General features: G+C 46.0%; 1 protein-coding gene across 1 annotated transcript in view; it reads right to left on the bottom strand.

Annotated features, from left to right (window-relative positions):
* Nucleotides 1-1,729: 1,729 nt before the first annotated feature.
* Nucleotides 1,730-20,373, bottom strand: part of LOC100931600 (SCO-spondin) — an 82,372-nt gene continuing 63,728 nt past the window's right edge. Inside the window, exons 84-106 of the mRNA XM_031940235.1 lie at nt 20,091-20,337; nt 18,055-18,207; nt 17,801-17,847; nt 17,174-17,518; nt 16,400-16,567; nt 16,109-16,239; nt 15,679-15,809; nt 15,310-15,356; nt 14,827-15,105; nt 14,338-14,496; nt 13,822-13,938; nt 12,664-12,802; nt 11,597-11,799; nt 11,334-11,495; nt 10,806-10,933; nt 10,394-10,536; nt 9,900-9,943; nt 7,702-7,922; nt 7,255-7,350; nt 6,990-7,050; nt 6,492-6,622; nt 2,327-2,477; nt 1,730-2,013 (exon numbers count right to left, since the gene is read on the bottom strand). Of these exons, the coding sequence (XP_031796095.1) occupies nt 1,991-2,013; nt 2,327-2,477; nt 6,492-6,622; nt 6,990-7,050; nt 7,255-7,350; nt 7,702-7,922; nt 9,900-9,943; nt 10,394-10,536; nt 10,806-10,933; nt 11,334-11,495; nt 11,597-11,799; nt 12,664-12,802; nt 13,822-13,938; nt 14,338-14,496; nt 14,827-15,105; nt 15,310-15,356; nt 15,679-15,809; nt 16,109-16,239; nt 16,400-16,567; nt 17,174-17,518; nt 17,801-17,847; nt 18,055-18,207; nt 20,091-20,337 (3,326 nt within the window). The 3' untranslated portion in view covers nt 1,730-1,990. The remainder of the gene's footprint in view (nt 2,014-2,326; nt 2,478-6,491; nt 6,623-6,989; nt 7,051-7,254; nt 7,351-7,701; nt 7,923-9,899; nt 9,944-10,393; nt 10,537-10,805; nt 10,934-11,333; nt 11,496-11,596; nt 11,800-12,663; nt 12,803-13,821; nt 13,939-14,337; nt 14,497-14,826; nt 15,106-15,309; nt 15,357-15,678; nt 15,810-16,108; nt 16,240-16,399; nt 16,568-17,173; nt 17,519-17,800; nt 17,848-18,054; nt 18,208-20,090; nt 20,338-20,373) is intronic.

Here is a 20,373-nt window from a genome sequence, read left to right as displayed (position 1 = left end):
ACAAAATATCCACATCTTTTCACCCCATACAACTCTTGTCCCTGTTATCTCATATTCTCCATAATTTCCACAATGTATTATATAGGCCTTCTATGTTTTTTTAAAAATATTTTGTGGTTACCAAAGCAGCTCTCAAGTTCTCCATCCTTTATACTTTATCCTTTTTCTATGATCATCTCACTTTTCCCTGTCATGTATTTCATAAATGATAACCCTTATATCACTGGTGTCAAACTGAAATAAAATTGGGGACCACTAAAGTATGCATAAGAATCCCTTAGGCCATGTATGTAGAAAAATTCTGCTAACCCTCCCTACAATTAGAAATCCAGATGAAAGCTGCAAGAACTCCAAAGTGATGATCTCAAAGAAATTGAGAGAGCAATAAGTCCTCTCCTCACATACTGTACCTTGGACAGCTCTCCCTGGCTCAATTGCCAATCATCTTTGATACACTCTCCTAGTCCCAGGGAGCAATAAGGGATTGCCAGGTAATCCCAAAGCACATATCCTTTAACACAAAGTCAGGGCGGTCTATCCTTAACAAAATCAGAGCATGAATGCCCAGCTTCATGGGAGGTACCCTTAATTACCCTATTATTTATTTTTTATTTAAATGTTCTTGTACATGTTGCTCCCATCCACCCAACCCCACCTCCTTTATCCTTGAGGATAAAGACTGGTCTCTGACTTTGTATCTTGGGGCCCACCAAAGTACCCCAGCCCATTGTCAGTGCTGGATAAAATGCTTGTTAAATTGCTCTTAATTCTACCCTCTCAGGTCAACTGAATCAAGATTAATCTCAATTCCTTCAAAACAAAAGCTCTTTTTTTAAAATCTCTGTGTCCAGAAGCTAGTGTTGTATGACAGTTAATAAATATGGAATTAATTTTAACTTGGTTGAATTAATTATTTGAAAGAAATAGGTTAGTTGAATATGACAGAAAAGGAAAATGATAAATGTTAGAAAAGATACGAGAAAATTAAAATATTAATGCCCCTTTGGTGGAGTTGTGAACTGATCCAACAATTTTGAAGAGCAATTTGGAACTATACCCAAAGGGTTATAAAACTGTGCATACCCTTTGATCCAACAATATCACTATTAGGTCTATATTCCAAAGAGATCATAAAAAGGGGAAAAGAACCCCACATATACAAAAATGTTTATAGCAGCTTTTTTTGTGAAGTCAAAGAACTGAAAATTGTGAGGTTGCCTATCAATTGGGAAATGAATGAATAAGTTGTGGTATGTAATGGAATACTATCGTGCTGTAAGAAATGACATTGGCCAGGTCACTAAGCACCTAAGCACAAACAGGCACCTTTCTGCCTCAGTTTTCCCAAATGTAAAAATAGGGATCATAATTGTACTTAACCACCCTGTAGGTAAAGTCACTCAACCACTGCCTGCTTCAGTTTTCCAAATGTAAAGTGGGGATTATAATGGCACCTACCTATCTGCCAGAGATTCTTGTGAAGATCCAAAGACTATTTATAAAGTGCCTGGCACATTGTAGGCTTGTTACCATTTCTTTCCTTTCACAGATGAATAAAAAGAATAAATTACAGCTAACTTAGCTGAGATGACATAATTAGTAGGGGATTACGGGTTTAAAGAACACCATCCTTTTTGTCCTCCTGCCCCACAGTCCTGTCCGTTGCACAGATCCACCACCTCCTTTCCCTGAACCCTCAGACAGAGATTCCACACACAAAAGTACTGGCACATTTGCTTTATTAGGGAATGGGCTGCTCCTGTTCCACAGCCCCCAGGACCATTTGTGGTTCATATTCACGCCTGTTGGCCTTGTGAACAAAGAGGGTGGGTCTATCAGACTATATTTTTCCAAACCCTAAATTGCAGAAACACATTCTGACAAAGTATATTCCTTCAGATATGCTTTGTGAATATATTTTTTTCTTGTTTTGAAATGAGCTCTGTTCCAAACGATGCAGGTCATATTGTGGAGTTAAGTGTGTTATCAATCAGCGCTTTGATAAATCCCCTCCTGTGAATGAGACCCAAGAAAAGAGAGATGTATAAAAGAAGGCAGCAAGGGGCGAGGTAACCCAGTTTGTCTGGGGCAGGAATGAATTCTGGGCAGATAAGGGAGAACAGGGTGGGCAGAGAGGCTTTGCTTGTTTGGTCATGAGGGGAGAGGATAGCTGGGGGTAAATAAGGTCTCCCTAAAAACAGACCAGAACAGACCCTGCATTTGTACCCTCTAGCCCACTGGGCATCTCTCCTGGGAAGACAGGAAGGATGCTCTAGCCTAGGCACTCCCCACTAAAAACCCACCTGCAAATACTCTTTGGGCTTACCCTGGCAGGGACTGCATTGGCAGCTGTGTATGACGGGAAGTACCACCGGCTCTGTGTCACCCCCAGGGCAAAGCAGACTCAGGATGCGGACGGGGCTCACAGGGTCCAGCAGGTAGCTGCAGCAGTCACACACCCTCAGCAGGTACGGCTCCTAGGTGAGAGAGGAGGGCAGCTGAATCAGAAAGGGATCAAGGGATTGGCTAAAAGTGTCACCTTGCCAAAGCTCACGGTATTTCCCCTATGCCATCTGCCCCCTCACTATCAAAAAGTGAAATCCAAAAGCCTGGAGTAGCAGCCTCCAATTTTGACTCTCTCCATTGGCATGTTTAGCCAGGCAGAGAGGGAAAAAAAACAGAAAAAATGTATCCTCCTCCACAACGTCTCCTGATTACTACAACATACACTGATATTCAATTAATTGATCATCTTTTTATGTACCTAGCTTTGAGCTTAGGGCAAGACAAGGTTAGAAGAGATCAATAGTCCAGTTCTCCAGAGGCTTATAGTCTAATTAGGAAGAAAATTGTGAAATTATTAAAGTACTTTCCCACCACACACTTCTGGGGATTTTTGCATATAAATTTTGCTATGCATTTAAGTGATAAAGTCACTTGGGGAAGGTTAGTTCATAGGGCAATTCTTGTCTCTATATCAGAACACTCAAGGAGCTAACTGTTAACCTGAGACAAGAGGGATGATTATGGAAGGAGGGAATACTGATATTTTTTCCCCACATTTAGTAGTATTTTTTTCAATTACTTGTAAAGATAGTTTTCAATATCCATTACTGTAAGATTTTAAATTCCAAATTTTTCTTCCTCCTTCCTCCCTAAAATGGCAAACAATCTAATACAGATTATACATGTACAATCATGTTAAACATTTTTCCACATTAGTCATGTTGAATCAGTGATATTTAAATAATCCTTTAAGATTTACAAAGTATTTTATATACATATCATTTAAACCTATCCTATAAAGTGGGTATTTCCATGTTAGAGATGAGGAAATTGAAGTTGAAAGAGGTTGTGACTTAAGAGGTGAGAGTTAATGTTAATAGGCAGAATTCAACTCGGGTTTTCCTTATGCCAAGTCCAGCACTCTGACTCTAACTGTAGGCTCTACAGGACCTGACAACCAACTATGCAGTCACAGAATCTCAAAAACCATCAACTTCAACCCAAGAAGCCTCTTGATAGCATCTGACAAGTGATCATCCACTTTATGGGCAGCTAGATGGTACAATAAAGGGCTGGACCTGAAATCAGAAGAGCCTGATTTCAAATCCAGCATCAGACCCTAGCAGCATCCCTCTGGGCAAGTCACTTAATCCTGTTTGCCTCCAGTTTCCTCGACTATAAAATGAACTGAAGAAGGAAATGGGAAACCACTCTAATATCTTCATCAAGAAAACTCCAATGGAGTCAAAAAGAATTGGCGATAGAGTGAAACAATTGAACAAGAAGATCCAGCCTTTGCTGGAAAACTTCCAACCCATTTCCTCAACATCCGTTTCACAAGTGTTGCCATGACCATTTTGTTAATGAGGAAACAGGGTCAATTTATTAATCTAATTCTGTATTATCAAATGTATTGATTAACTTATTATTTATCAAATTAGAATATTATCAATTATATACTCACTAGCTGCATGATTCTGGGCAAGTCAAAGAGGGATTAAATCTTTGTTTGTCTTACTCCACTGAAGAAAGAAATGGTCAATATCTTTGCCAACCATGGACAGAATGGGTCCATGGGGTCACAAATAGTCTCAAACAATTAATAGCAAGAGCCTAAAAGAAGAGATTTCCCCAAACAAGCCAAAATAATACTTCAAACTCAAGAAAGAATAGGAAAAGAGGAATGATCATATAGTATTGTTCATCTAGAAAACAATTAAACCCTAGAAACAATTGTTGGAATTTTCCAACTCTGCCACATATAACAGAAAGGTTACCAGATTTGGAATCAGAGATCCTGACTTCAAATCCCAACTCTGTTATTTTTTAGCTGAATGACCTTGAAAAAATCACATAATCTCTGTAGATCTGTTTTCTTCTCTGGAAAGTCAAGGGAATGAATGAAGGTCCCACAGAGCATTATAATGAAATGTAACTCTCTCCCCTTACTCCAGTAAAGTGGGTTCCTGCTAAAGCAAAATATGAGCTATACGGTCACTCTCTCAGTGCTTTTCTTTGTCACCAAGAACTATTCAATCTAGATGAAGGCGAGAAGTTGAAACAATTGTCATGTAAAAACAAAAGGCAAAACTGTAATGGATTTTAAATTGTTAACAATCAAAGGAGTAGGTTGGACTGGAATAGAAAGAGGTTCTTAGCCTTTCTTGTGTTTTGAATCCTTTTAGCAGTCTAATGAAACTTATGGATGCCCTTTTATAATAACATTTTTAAATAGATAAAATAAAATATATAAGGTTTACAAAAGAAATCAATTATATTGAAATATAATTATCAAAATATGACAAAAATGAGTGCATAGACCCCAAGTTAAGAATCTTTAAACTAAATGACTTCTCAAGACATTTTCAGCCCTAAATCTTATGCCCCACAAGGAACTGAAAACTGAGTGGAGTCCCATCAGATGGGGAATGACTGAATAAGTTATGGTATATGAATGTTATATAATATTATTGTTCCATAAGAAAAGATCATCAGGATGATTTCAGAAAAGCCTAGAGAGTCTTATATAAACTGATGCTAAGTGAAGTGAGTAGAACCTACAGAACACTGTACACAGCAAGAAGATTATGTTATGATCAATTGTGATGGATTTGGCTCTTTTCAAAATTAGGTGATTCAGGCCAATTTCAATGAACTTGTGATGGAAAGAGCCATCTGAATCCAGAGAGAAGATTATGGGATCACCTTTTTATTGTTGTTAGCTTGCTTGTTTTTTTCTTTTTCATTTTTTCCCTTTTGATTTGATTTTTCTTGTGCGGCATGATAAATGTGGAAATATGTTTAGAAGAATTGCATATGTTTAACCTATATTTGGATTACTTACTATCTAGAGGAAAGTGGGGAGGGAGGAAGAAAAATTTGGAACACAAGGTTTTGCAAGGGTAAATGTTGAAAACTATCTTTATATCATCAAATTCAAGCCCCTCATCTTACAAATGAAAGATGGATATGACTGAATATATGATTGATATATGTGTGTGTGTGTGATATTGTAAACTTATAAATGTTTTCCTTTGGGGAGGAGAGATAATTTTTCATGGGGAAGAAAAAGAGGAAGAATGTTGCAGTCATCACTTTGAAAGAGTAAACAAAAGGAACTGTATTAATGTGGTACACCATAAATTCTTTTCTGGGGACTGGTAGACAAAACCAAATTTAGTGAAGCTGTTCTTGGTAAGAAAAAAAGCAGCTAGATCTGGGTCAAACTGAGGGACAAAACCAATGGGTTTGCTCCCAAACAGAGATAGTTGCACTGTGAACCATGGAACCCAGATTCTCGGACTGTAAGCAATGAATGTTAATTCCTCATCCATCTAAACTTGCCCTAGATATTTATGGGTAATATCAAAAGGGACCCTTGGCTAAGATTATTAGGATTCTGTGGCAGGTATCTCTAACTCTTCAGAGATTGTAGACTTTTATCTCTTTCCATTAATTGCTAATAAATGTCTTCAAAACTCATCTCCAGGATGAATGTGTTAGGAAGGGGAAAGAGTCTATTGATTTGGGAAGATAATAATGGCAAAAAGGTATATATAGAAGGGCTATATTCTAAAATAGCTCTCCTGAGTAGGTGGTTGCTAGAAATCATTTATTTTGGTTCCAGAAAGATCATAATAGAAGAAAGTGAGCTGAATAGGATGTAGGCTAATCCTCCTGCCTCAACCAAAGCCAAATTACTTTTTTTGCTAGCACTATTTATCTCTGTCTCATAGCTTATCTTTTTGTTCCCTTCAATTTGCCAGGAAAACAGAACCTTCTCTTATTGTATAACTCAAAGTTCCAGTTGTAATTAGTAAAACTTGCTGACTCCATTCCATCAGTCCTCCTGTCTGACATGACACTTTCCCTCAGTTGGACAAGAAGGAACCCATTTTTCAGTCTTCCGTTAACAATGTTCCGTCCTCCTTCCCCTAGCCTCCCACCTTCCCTTCCTCCCCCTTTATGGACGATCCCCCACTCACCTCAGGAATGACGTTAGTGCTGGAAGGACAGTGCCCACCACAGTAGCTCACCTCCACCTGGTGCAGGTAGCAGGAGCCCTTGGTGATATTTCGAAGCTCAGTGAGGAGCTTGCAGGAGACTGATGGCTCCTCTGCCAGGAAAAGGGAGGGAAGCAGGCAATGGGAATAGAACGAGGGCAGGTAGGAGGAGGGGATTTGGGGTAAGGAATGGAGCAAGATGAAAAAAGGCAGAAACTTGACTGTTCTTACCCTGAGGGACATCAAAGTGTTAGGAGGGGTCAGGCCGGGACACCTAGACAAGGCCTACAGATAAGAAGTGCCCACAGAGGAGGGATCGGGGCTGCTCAGGGACCACGAAGTAGGCCCTAGTTTTTTCTAGGACTTCTCGGGAGAAGAGGAAGAGCAGAAACAATTCAGAAAGAATGGTGGGGTTTAGGGCACTGAGGAATATGGCAAAAAGGGGGCAGAACAGGGGACTCCCCACAATGCTCACCGTACCTAATGCCTCCTGCTGACATATGGGGCAGCAGCTGTCTGGCTTCTGTACTTTCATCTCACCCTGCAGGAATAATCAGAGACCCAACATGGGAAAGAATCGCACTCCAACTCACTGTCTGTCCAATAGCCCTGCAAGGGAACCCCACATCCTGGACTTGACCCACTCTGTGGTGTGTCCCTTCCCCAGAGAAGCCCATTAGCTCCTTCAGAGGTGCCACACAAGGAGGGAGCATCGGGCCCTCCCTGGCACAGGGAGGAGACGCACCTGAGCACAGGTGATGGGGGGACAACTCCGTGTACAAAAGCTCCTCCCATCGATGCACCTGCACCACTCACAGTCATCCTGCCATTCAGCCCCAGGCTTAAAGGAAGAAAATAATTGGCAATGAGCACCTTTCCACCCTAAACATTTCTCTCCAAAGTACCCTGTTCATTTGGTTCCAACTGAGACCTTCCAAACAGGCCAAGTGAGAAAGAAGAGGTTCTGGTGTCTGAGTAATGGAGCCATATGTTATGGTGGGAAGGAGATAGGACTGCCCAGGGATGCTTTCAAATCAGACAGCAAGCCCCCTGGTTTTGGGCCGAAGAGCCTATCCCCGTGTTCAGGGACATGGGAAAGAGGAAAAAAACAAAATTGGAGTCAGAGGGGTAGCTGGCAGAGCCAAGTGGCAGGAATGGCATTTTCCAGGTGTTGGCAGAAGGGGCATCTCACCAAGTAGAAATGCCCATGGTGCCAGCACTCGCAGTGGGCAGCTGTGACACAGGTGCCCGCCTGGTTGCGGAAATGCCCATTCTGGCAGATGCAGCCCTCGGTCTGCACCATGCTGCAGTTACTCTGAAGCGGCTCCTCGGCATACATCTCCTGACAAGTCTTCTCACACAGGCCGGATTCCCCCGGTGCCATCCGCTGCCACCTCTCTCCAGGTGGGCACTCTGCCAGAGAGCCCCCCAACCCCACCATTTCCATTAGCCCCAGCCTCAGAAAGAATCCCACATCCAGGGAGCTGGGACCTCGAGGCAGATGTCCCCCAAGGATTCTATTTTCTCCCATTTCCCTGGAAGACTGCATTCCTTCCCTCTCTTCCCATCTCCACAGAGAGTGTCCTTCCTTGCCCTCATCACACCATGCTCACTCCCCCCCCCTTCACATCCTGTACCCTCTGCCTTACACCCACTTCTCCACCTGTCCATGTAACTCCCCTTCTTCAAGCCCTACCCTAATTTCTCCAGCCCCCAGCCCACGTGCTTCTTTCCCAGCTCTCACCTCCTCCAGCATCACTTCCTGTGGGTGACACTGATCATATGCTCTCTTAAATGCTCCATGAATATCTGTCTGCCTGTCTGCCTCTCCAGCTAAATTACCAGCCTCTGGAGAGCTGGGCAAGACTTAGAGCGTGGGAACTAGAAAGGATCGCAGGGGCCTGTCTGGCCAAGACCCGGTGGGCAGTGAGGAGCAGAACCCAGGCTTTTTTGACCCAGTGACACCCACCCCTCCACTTTCCCATGCAACCTCTCACAGAGTTCTCAGTGGAGGCTGGTGAAACTGAAGCCTTCATCGAGTGGAAAGGGCACTGGGAGTAAAGAGACATTGAGTCCCTGTTCTGTCAGAAAAGTTCCTTTAGCTCTCAGGACCTCAGCTCCCCCTCTGTACCATAAGGGGATGATCTCTATGGTCCCTTGTGCTGGACTGCTCACGCTCCTCTTCTGAAGTCCCCCTACTCTTATCTGCATGCTCCATAGCCACTTTTCTCCCCACCTGCCTACCCCAATCTGGCAACTGGCTGGATTGCTGAGATGAACAGAGGCCTTGAATGCAGGGCCTGGAAGGATGGGGAGGTCAGCTAGTGGAATACAGGTCTGGAGGAAGTTGAGGGCTCCATCCTAATTGCTTAGAGAGAAAACCTCCGTGCTCCCCCAAAATGCCCAGACACAAGAAGTCAGAGGAAAGGGTGGGTAGACAGAAAAGGTAGAACAAAGGCCCGTGAGGATGCTTACTGGACAGGACTTCCCTGAGAAGAGGGAGGCTGGCAGGTGGGCATTACATTCAGAGGAGCTGACCTCATCTGGACAGCTGAGTCTAGATCCCTCGCTGCCAGCCTCATACATGCCTAAGGGAACAGGACACTCAGGGGAGACATTCTCCATTTGTCCATTCTGTTCTCCCTACCCAGATACCCCATCCTTTCTGACCAGCCAAACATGCCCATCTTCCTGAGTCCAACTGAGGTCAGGCTCCTCCAGGAAATCCTCCCAGCTGGTCCAGCCCACAACAAGCTTTCCCTTCTCTGAAAACCTGCACAAGTTTCTTTGCATCAGGCTTTTATCTAATCGATATTAGTCTGTATCACTCTCGACCTGTTCCTTCCCCGTTAGACTGTAATCTCTTAGATGACTAGGAGACTCCCTCCTGGGGCTTCGTATTCCCCACAGTATTTGTCTAGAGCTGGGCACATAAGCGGGTTCTAAGTCCTGTGAGGACTTATAGAACGTGCCGAATACCAGCTGTCAATCTAGTTGAGAAGACAAGATATAGATTGATAGATAGATAGATAACTGAAGGAGAGCCAATAAATGCTAAATAACAGAAGTGATACAGAAATTGAGGAAGAAGAGATCACTCTGGTCAGCTGGAAAAAGTGGGACCTTGAAAGATAAGTACACTTGAGGAAATAACCTAAATAAATCAGGGGAGGAAGGATCAGAACCTGTGACCCCCACACACACCCTAAATACATTCTCCCGGCCACTGATAACCCCCAGTACAGCCCCATTCCCAGCCCCACCCCCATAGACCCAGGTATTGAGAAGATGGCACCCTGAACTTGAGCCAGATCCTTGAGCTCTTAGGAATCGAAGCAAACCCTACCCTTGGTGCTGAGGGAAGGGTCACTGGGCAGGACTATCTCTCACCCTGACAGTCGCTGGAGCAGTTGAAGGATCCTTCCTGGCAGATGCTGGCAGAAGAGAACCACAGAACTCAGGGGAGCATCCCATTCCATTCCCTTTCTCTCCTCTTCTCAACCTATTCCATTCCTAGTCTTAACCCTATCTCTTTTTTGTCCCCAAAGGTCCCATCTATTAGGTTCCTCAGTGTCTTCATCAGTTGGCGTAATTTCTACTGAGCAAACCCCCCCTCACTTCTGTCCCGTTCCCTCCCTCCTTAACCTAGCCTTACCCCCATCCCATTTCTCTCCCCCTCCTTATATTTTGCCAGGTGCCCCAAGTTTCTAAGTTCCTAGATGCCCTCACCTGTGGCTACAGTTTCTGCTGAGCATTTTACTCCATTATTTTCTCCCATATCCCTTCCCCTTCTATTCAATCCCTAGCTTTATTATTGAATTTTTTCTTCCCCCACCCCCCTTCCTCCCAAAATTCTCCTGGATTGAGTTCCTGGATGCCCTCACCAGTGAGTACAGTTCCGGACAAGTACAGTCCCAGAAGGTAGCTCTTGAGCTTGCTCCTCTGGGGTCAAGAAGAGGGCCCAGGGCAGTGAAAGCTGGTTGCAGGGGCACTCAGCCCAGGGGACACATCTGTCTGCATGCAGCAGCTAAAGCAGAAGCATGGCAGTGGCTCAGCCCTATGCCCACTGGAGCTGGCTGCCTCCACACACTGGCCGTGTCCAGTCCTAGGCTCGGAGCCACTTTCTGCCCTCACCCTTCCCCAGACTGCTTATCTTCTTCTCACAAAGTCATCCAAGATCTTCACTCCCAAGTCACTTGCACACCTGTCACCTGGGCACATAGGGAATGGAGAGACGGCCTCTCCAGCCACGTGCCCCTTCGATCCCCAGTCCTACAGCACCCTCACTGTACTCACCTGCCCTTCAGGACAGCTGCAGCCAGGTTGGCAAGGCAACTGCACACAGAGACTGCCAGGCTGCAGGTCTGAGCATCGGCTTGGGCATGAGGTGGCACAGGGAGTGGGTCTCTGACCAGGAGGGCACTCTGGAGAAGGAAGCAAGGGAGACCCCAGCTTCATGGGAGGAACGGCAAGGTGTGGAAGGAATGAGTTTGGGAGGAAAGGAATACAGAGCTGGGAGCCATGAAGCCTGACTCCCTAAGCTGACACTGCCGCTGATCTGCCCATGAACTTGGGGCAAGACTTCTATGCCTCAGTTTCTCCAAATCAACAATGAAGATATACTACCTTCCCTGCCTGTAGTTCAAGAGGTATCAAAATAAAATTAAATCAAAGCTCTAAAAGATGTTAGAAAGGTAAAAAAAAATATATTCTTTAGCAATATAGAGCTCTGTTCCTTGCCTCCCACTCTAAGCACACCCTTTCTCTGTCCTACAGAGCTTAGGACTTAGAAGCCTGCCTCTGCTTCCTCCCCCTGCCCCTTACCTTGGCTACAGGGCTGGGTGCTGCACGTCCTCCGGAGCCGCAGCAGGGAGAGCAGGGGGCATAGTGTTCCCAGAAGTGGATCTCTCTTCCTTTCCGACACACCTCCCCCACAGCTGGCACTGCAGTCGCTCCACTCTGACCACTCACCCAGCTGGCATGAAGCTGAAAAACAAGATACCCCAGTCATGTGCAGCCTGGGCATCTGAGGAGGGGTGAGAAAGTGCTATTTTGCAAGAACTGGGGAGCCATCCACCAGTACCCACCTGTGCAGGGCTCAGAATTGCATTCTTCTGTCTGCTTTATGGCCTGAAGCTGGCATGGGAACCCCTGGAGATTCTGCTCACAGCTCTGCTGCCGCTCCCGGGTACCCCCACCACAGGAGGCTGAGCAGTCGCTCCAGCCTGACCAGGGCCCAAAGACCAGGCACTCATAGGGCGTGCATCCCAAGGACCCATTGACACAGGTACTAAGGATGGGCAGAGACACCGGGGAAGAAGGCCTGAGATCTCAATCCCTGGGTCGCGGCATTTCCCCTCTCCTTACCCAGGGCTCCAGACCCAGTGTATGCATAATGATAAATGATTAGCAACTGACTCTTCCAAATACAGAAGTACATATAAGATACTTTTAAATTTAATCTGCATTATTAAACTTTTCTCCATAATTTTCCTAGATAATCAACAAAATAACAAATCAAATCCTGATTTGTGCTGCTCATTGATTTCTGAGGTGTAAATGTTCACACTGAAATTTTTATAATTAATCTTCTGGAGCCAGTTCTAGTACTTTTAAGTTTAATCTACATTATTAAACTTTTCTCCATAACTTTCCTAAGTAATCAATGAAATAACAGATCAAACCCTGATTTGTGCTGCTCACTAATTTCTGAGGTGTAAATGTTCACACTGAAAGTTAAATCATTAGTCTTCTGGAGCTGGTTCTAGTACTTTTAAGTTTAAGCTGCATTATTAAAGTTTTCTCCATAACTTTCCTTGGTCTAGGTAATCAATAAAATAACAGATCAAACCCTGATTTGTGCTGCTCATTGATTTCTGAGGTGTAAATGTTCATGCTGAAATTTTAATAATTAATCTTCTGGAGCCGGTTCTAGTACTTTTAAATTTAAGCTTTATTATTAAACTTTTCTCCATAACTTTCCTAAGTCTAAGTAATCAATGAAATAACAGATCAAACCCTGATTTGTGCTGCTCATTGATTTCTGAGGTGTAAATGTTCACACTGAAAGTTTAATCATTAGTCTTCTGGAACCAGTTCTAGCACACTCCTGTTCTAGGTCAACCACCTCCTAGCACCACCACAGCCCCCATACCAATTATGGCAATCCAACTGCAGCTCCCCAGGTGGAGCCAGCTCCCAAGTGGCATTGGAGCTCAGGAAGCCACAGGGGCAAGAAGATATAGGTACACACTGGCCATCTTGAAGCAGTTGGCCAGGAGGACAACGACAGCCTTTGTGGGAAAACAAGATTAAGGGGTTAGGGGAAGATCCAGGATGCAGAATAAAACACACACACACACACATACTCATTAGCTCCCTAAAGCACAGTGGCTTAAAATAACTACAGAAAGTATGAAATACTTGGGACTCTACCTGCCAGGACTTAGACAAAAAAGATGTGAATATAATTGTACAACTTCCTTTACAAACAGAGATATATCTACATATTTGGAGAGATATTGGTTGCCCATGGATAGGCTAAATCAATATGGAGATGACAATACTATCTAAGTTAATTTACTTATTCAGTGCCATATCAACCAACCCACCAAAAGATTAATATAGAGAACTAGAAAAACTAAAAACAAAATTCATCTGGAGAAACAAAAGGTCAAGAATATCAAGGGAATTAACAGGAAAAATGTAGGAAAGAAAGGCATGTAACAGCACCAAATCTTAAACTACACGGCAAAAGATTAATCACCAAAATAAATTGGCACTTGGATAATTAATATTAAAGTTATTCAGAGGAACAGATTAGATACACAATATATAGAAGCAAATGAGCAGAGAAGCCTTGTTTTGGAAAAATCCAAAAATTTTATATGGGGTCAAGAATTTAGAATTCAACAAGAACTCTTGGAAAACTAGAAAGCAGTCTGGCAGAAACTAGGAACACATCAGCATCTCAAACCATATCCCTAATACACAATGGCTCTCCAGTGTCTGCAACATTTTCAAAACTACTTTGAAAATTGGACGTTTTGAGACTAGAAAGTCATTGGCAGAATCTATAAATGATTTTCCAAGGAGGCTAAACCCACACTGCTTCCTTGAGCCACCATCCTGGAGAAAGGAGAGTAGGGATAATTTTGAAGCAAAATAGAGGCAATGAAACTTATTCCCATGCAGGAATGATTATCGCATGTCTTGCAGTGGCTAGAGAGCTGACATAGACTTTTATGGCTACTGTGCTCTGGCCTAGTTTTTCATCAGAATGTAAAGAGCTGATTGAAAGGGGGGTTTATACCTGGGCTGCAGGGCCCCTGGAGACACTGCACTCTATCCCACAGGTCAACACAGCTTCGGGGACACCGGTTGGCACAATCAGCTGTTGGCATTGTACCTCGGGCCTCACAACTCTCATCTGGGGACACAAAAAATGTATGTTAGAACAAATGGAAAGCAAAGGGAAGCGTCATCTTGTCTACCCTCCCAATCCTCTACCACATCATTCTTTCCTTCTGTAGTCCCCCCTTTGCACTCCCTCCATTCTTCCCCATCCCTGACTAAAGAAGGGAAAGGGAAAGAAACAAGCATTTATTAAGTGCTTACTATGTGCTACGCTGTACTAAGTGCTTTATAAATGTCTCATTTGATGCTCACACCAACTTCATGAGGAGGATATTATTATTATCCCCATTTTACAGTTGGGGAAACTGAGGTAGAGGATAAATGTGAGGCAGGTCATTACCCAGGAGTCTTGCTCTCCCTGTTATTGGCCCCCGCCTTAAATTCCTGGGGTGTCTGAAGCAGGAGGGCTTACCTGGGCATGGATTAGTATTGCAACTTTCTGTCTGAGCCCAGGGTTCCTGGCATTTTTCTCTGGCAAGACCCCTTGCCTTCCGTGAACGTAGCCGGAATCCTCCACTACAAGATACTTGACACGGACTCCAAGAGCCCCAGGTTTCCCACTGGCAAGGGTCTAGTTGGGCAAAGAAAGATCGCTGAGAGGAAGTGGGAAGGGGGAAAGATCAGGGCTTACTTCTTATCCCTATTTTCCTAAAGGAGACTGCCCCTAAACCAAGGCTTTCTTTAATTAATTTCTGGGAGTACAGCTGGGTCTAGGGAGGAATCACTGCTGAAAACACTGGCAATGGGAGAGCTAGCTTCCTAACCCAAAGTCTAGGAAGAGAAAAGGGAAGTAGAGGAGGGGACCTCAGGCCTGGTTCGAGATCCTCACTGGGGTGTGGACATTCCCTCCCGTCTCCCGCCAATGCCAGAACCACCGCCCTTTGAGGGGCTCTCTAGTTACCTTGGCAGACCCCAAGATTGGGACAGCGGCGTCGCTGGCTCAGAGAGGCAGCGCAGAGACCAGGGTCCCCGGCCCATGGCCTTCCCGTCTCAGGATCCAGGCATAGGCGGTGCCGGTGCTGCTCAGAGACCCCAAGGGAGACCCCAGGAGGCGGAGGAGCGGGTCCCTCCTGGAACCCACGCTCCCGCAGGGCACTCAACAAGGTAGGGGCTGGAGCAGCAAGTGGCAGGCAAGGTCCGCAGGGCGACCACTCTGACCACCCACTCAGGGGGAGAAGACCTGGGGAGAAGGAAGGGCTGTGTCTCTCCTGAGGCTCAGCTCTAGGGGAAATCACTAGATGCAGGCAAAGAGAAGACTGGAGAAACAGGGTAAGTCCGGCCCAAGGAGAAATAGTTAAGCTGGGTATACATGAGCGTGGAAGAGTAGCCCAATGGGACCGGGGAGGAGAACACAGAGAAGGTTTCAGGAAAGACCCAGAGTTACCTTGGCAGTTATGGCTGGAACACTGCACTTCTCCATCCCGGCACACGCTGCAGAGAAGGCATTTTCTGTGTGAGGAGAGCTGGCTCTGGATAATCCGGTGCCAGGGCAGGGGTAGGGGCTGTGTCTCTCAAGGTTTGGGTGAAAGAAGATGAAGAACCAGATGGCTGAGACTACTCGGGGATGGTTGGGGGAAGGAGGATATACTGGGTATTCCACCTCTTTATTCAGTTTTCTCATCAAGATGGGATCAATGTCTCTACCTCTCCCTACTTCCCCACATCCTTTCTTGGCCACAGAACCCATTTCTCCATGTTTCTCCAACCCAGCTTCAGTCACAGATTTTTCCATGCATCCCCCTCCAGCACTTACCACTCCTTACAGCCCAAGTGTACGTGTTCTCCAGGAGCCAGAATCCGGGGCTCCCCTCCTCCACCGTCGGGGCCCAAGAGACAGCTACACTGCTCAGGAGGGACACAGCCCCCTGCCTGCTCTAATAACCCCTGGGAGAGAGCAGAAGAAGAGCTGGAGCTCCTCTGTCCCAAATGTCCCTGTTTTCCTAGGTAACATCTACGGGTGTTTCAAAGGGTCTTTCTAGACATAGACATGGACACAGACATAGATCACTTGAGCATCATAACAGCCTTGGAAGGCAGATACTATCATTGTGCCCCTTTTACAGATACTTGTTCAAGCTTACACAGAGAGTAAATCAGTATGATTTTAACTCAGGTCTTCACGATTCCAAATCTAGCTTCCCCCTGCCTCCCCAGAGATGTACCCTCCGTGCTGCTCCCCTCACCTTGGGGCAGTAGCAGCCAGGCTGACAGGGAGCTTGGTCTTGGCAGAGACCGGCACGCTGATGAGTGGCACAGAGCCCAGCACAAGGGGAACCACAGACCTGGAACTCGAATGGTGGCTCACAGCTCTCCTCTGGGGAGGGGGAGAAGTTAGAGAAGCAGTCACCTGATGGGAAGACCCCAAGAAAGACCCCCCCCCAGTCCCTGCCCCAAAGCACCACCCAAGAGCACATGGTCCAAGAGTGATGGACGGTGTCTAACCCCAAAGAGGGATCCCAGGAGCCATTTCTCACCAGAACAATTTCTGGGGTGGCAGGGCCGGAAGTGGCCATCGAGGCGAGTGCAGGGGGTCTCCTGACTTGTGCCCCTGGAGCCTGGGCGCTGGTGCCGGTACCGCTGCTGGACCAGCACCCGGCATGAACAGACTGTCCACCTGCTCCAGCTGGTCCACACACACTCCTCTGGAAGAGACAACAAAACAAGGGGTTAGCCAGGCTCTTCTTCCAGTAAGCCCTCACACAACCTCTCAGTCTTTGCTCCCCTGTTCTAATCACAGCGAGAAAGGGGGAAGGATATTCAGAGGGAGTTTGGGTCATTTCTGGCTAGGTTCCCTTTCCATGGTTCATGGCTATAAAATCTTTCTTCTATATTCCACTATAGAGCAGCAAAGGGGTCTTTAGAAGGCAGAGAAAAAAAAAATAAAAGAATATAACAAAAGTAGAAAGTCCAGAGTTTGGGGAGGGGGGAACCCAAAAAAAAGATACTCACGTAGAAATCATTTTTTCCTGAAATTTTCTATCTACCCTCCTCTCCTCCCTCTCCTTCCCCATTCTTCAACACTAGATAGGATTAAACAGACATGGGATAGTCGATCCAAAGCAGGAAGGGACCTCAGCAATCCTTCTATCCAACCCTCTCATTTTACAGATAAGGAAACTGAGGCCCAGAGAGATTTAGTGACATCTAAATTATTTAAGTAGTAAATAACAAGGAAAATTTGAGCCCTGCTTCTCCCACCCGGAATTCTATGTTCTTTCCATTCTACCTCATTGCTTTTCTATCCTTACCTGGGCAAGGTCCAGAATAACAGGCCCTGGTGTCCAGATGGGATGAGGTGCCATTGCAGAAGGAGCCAAGGCCATTTGGGGAGCAGGGACAGGAATCAGATCGAGAAGTAAGGCCGGGGCCACAGCTTCGGGAGCAAGGTCCCCACGGCCCCCAGGAGCAGGACACAGGCAGCCCTGGGCAAAGCTGCTGCCCACAAGGCTGGGCTTGGGTGTCTGGGCCTGGGCAGGGCAGCCCTCCATGTTGTGGGGGTGGATCAATACAAGCTCTGGTTCGAACCTGGTTTGCGCCCCCACAAGAAACTGGACAATCTGACCAGGGGGACCATGGTGTCCAAGCCCCAGGCACTGTAAATACAGAGGTCAGAGATTAAGGGAGCCAAGGCAATGGGGATAATGTCACAGGGATAGCCACCCTCAGGGTACAGGAGTTAAAGGAAGCTCCTAGAGGTTTTGGAGAATGGGTATGAGTAGAATCTCAGCCTCTTTGTGCCTTCAGGGCCAGACTGTGAGATCAACTATAATAGGAGGGAAGAAACGGACCTGAGCAGAGCTGCATGCAGCAGAGCAACAGAGGACAAAGTGAAAAGGGGCAAAGGTGGAAGTTAGGGGGAAATGGGGATATTGCACCTGCACATTCGATGTCCTGGCAAATAATGCCCTCTGGGGTACAGGAGCTGGAGGGAGGAACGACAGCCCTGAGTCCCCAGAAAGCACAGCTGGAACATAGCTCCAGAGGACCCACCCCTTTCCTCAAGCATTTCTCCCACTTGGGGCTTCCCTTACCCTATAATACTATGTGCTTGCCAGGTCCTTGGCCAGTGTGCCAGACACACATCCACCCCCACCTAAGCCAGCAGGCCCATTGCTGCCTCTGGACTCACCACTGCTGACACTCTCCTTCTAGCCAACGGTCCCCAAGGGCTTTGAGGTGGCTGCCATGGGGGCACAGGGGTGGGCACACGGGCTGGGGGCAGGGCTTACTCTGTGACTGCTCCTCCCGGCACTCAGGGGCCCATGAACCAGATGTGGATGACCTGGGCGAGGTTGAGAGGAAGAGCAGAGAGAGAGAGAGTGAGCTGGGATCCCAGGGATCCTTTTCTTGCACATCTGAGAGGACTTACAGATGAAGGCTCAGGATGGTACAAAGACAGGCTACAAGGAGCTAAGATAAGTGGGTCAGGAAAGTTGGGATAGGCCTGAAAGGCATAGAGTGGAGAGAGGATGTGCTGGGGAGCGGAAAGAAAGAAGGAAGAGAAGAGAATGGAAGAAGAGAAGAAGAGGAGGAGGAGAAAAAGGAGAAAGAGAAAGAAGAGGAGGAGAAAGAAGAGAAAGCAGAGGAGAAACAGGAGGGAAAAAAGTGCCCAAGAAACCTTTTAAAATGCACAGAGGAAAATAAGAGTTCAGAAGGGGACACAGACAAGCAAGGCTTAATTAATTATTTAATGCTTGATTAATTATTTTAAAATAATTTAATCAATTTATATATTTTAAAAATCAATAGTATGTAATGGATTCATAAATTTATAAACAATCTCTATTTTGGATCCTTCTTTATATAGGGAAGTATTTTTGCTTGTTGATAATTTTCTAGTTTGATTTTTTTTTTCAAAAAACCTCAAAGAAAGGGAAATTTAATAAAGGAGTGACAATTCAGGTGGTTGTTGTTTGTCCTTCATTCCCGAAGAGGACCATGACATCAGGGAGGAGAGGCCATAACAGGCAAGTGAATTGGATTTAAGTGAGGGAGGGCTGGGAAAAGTCACCTGCCTCACTTTCCCCCCAGAGACATTTGGGTCCAGAAGGAAATGTGATTGACGAGGGAGAGGATGGAATAGAGTTCAAGGTGAAAGAAACAGCATCCCAAAGAGACACTGGGGAAAGAAAAAGGCACAGTGGAGTAGGGAGAGAAAATGAAAGGGAGAGAAATATTGGCAAGAGAAAGGGGCATTAAGGGTCAAAGAGACATTGAGGGAGAGCCAAGGAGTGACCATGGGATTAGAACAGGAAGGAACTTTGGAGGTCTAATCTCGTGGTTCTCACAGGATGTGCTGAGAGTTTACTTTCAGCAAATGTGATTGTAACATTTAGAACTCTATGTTATTGCAAGTTTTTAAAAACCATAAATCATTTTGTTCGATATATATCTTAGCCTGAAGACAGTCTGTCAGACATATTATTCAGAAAATAAATAAAACATTTCTATTAGCCCTATACACTAACCTCAAAACACATGAGACCCTGAACTTTTAAAGTACTAACACAAACAGCTACTTGAAGGGAAGCTATCCATGTTCAATTATCCTGACTCTGCTACAGTGCTGTGGACTTTACAGTGACGGACTAAGACCTGAGTTCAAATGTGACCTCAGATACTAGTTGTGTGTCCCGCCTTCACCTCTGTCAGCCTCAGTTCCTTCATCTGTAAAATGGGGATGACAATAGTACTCAACCTCTCCCCACCAAGGATTGTGTTGTGAAGATCAAATAATATAATACCTGTAAATCACTTTGCAAATCTTAAGGCACTATATAAGTGCTGTCTGGTGGAGCTAAAAAGAAAAAAAAACCGTCTGCACACCATTGATTTAGTCTGGCTCTTCCATTTTATGGATGAGAAAAGCTAGGATTTGCCTAAAGAAACACAAGAAGCAAGCAGCTTATCCAGGATCTGAACCCGGTTTGTTGGGGGAGAGGCAGACAACGGGCAAAGAGAAACATGAGAGAAGAAAGGAGCTGGGGAGAGACGTCAGGGGACTAGAAATGCCAGGGGGAAACTGAGGTGCAGGGGATGAAGGATGAGAAGCATGAGGAGAGGGAGTTGCCGACTAGGGAGCCCAAATAAATGCAAGGAAAGGGTGGGAGGAGGGGCTCTCCTGTTAGTAGAAAACAGAGAGTGCCAGTCAGAGGGGGCCCTCACCGGAAGCGGGTCTGCCGCCCCCCGGGGCCACAAGAGCGACTGCACAGTGACCAAGCTGACCAGCGGCTCCAGGCGCAATAGGCGGGCGGTGGGCAGAGCTGGGCGCTGCAGGAGAGCCGCCCAGCCTGGCACGTGCAGTTGTTGCAGCCATCCTGGTGCTGGCTCCCCGGTGCCCAGCTGTGCCCGTGAGCGTCGGTGCACTCACAGTGCCCCACCGGCACGCAGCCTCCGTCCTGCTCCAGGAACCCTGCGGGACAGCGGAGAGAGAGCCGAGCGCTGCCCA

This window comes from Sarcophilus harrisii, chromosome 5 (assembly GCF_902635505.1).
Source record: "Sarcophilus harrisii chromosome 5, mSarHar1.11, whole genome shotgun sequence".
NCBI classification, from domain to species: domain Eukaryota; kingdom Metazoa; phylum Chordata; class Mammalia; order Dasyuromorphia; family Dasyuridae; genus Sarcophilus; species Sarcophilus harrisii.
Note: the sequence above shows the minus strand (reverse complement) of the source record. Positions and strands in the feature narration are given on the sequence as shown.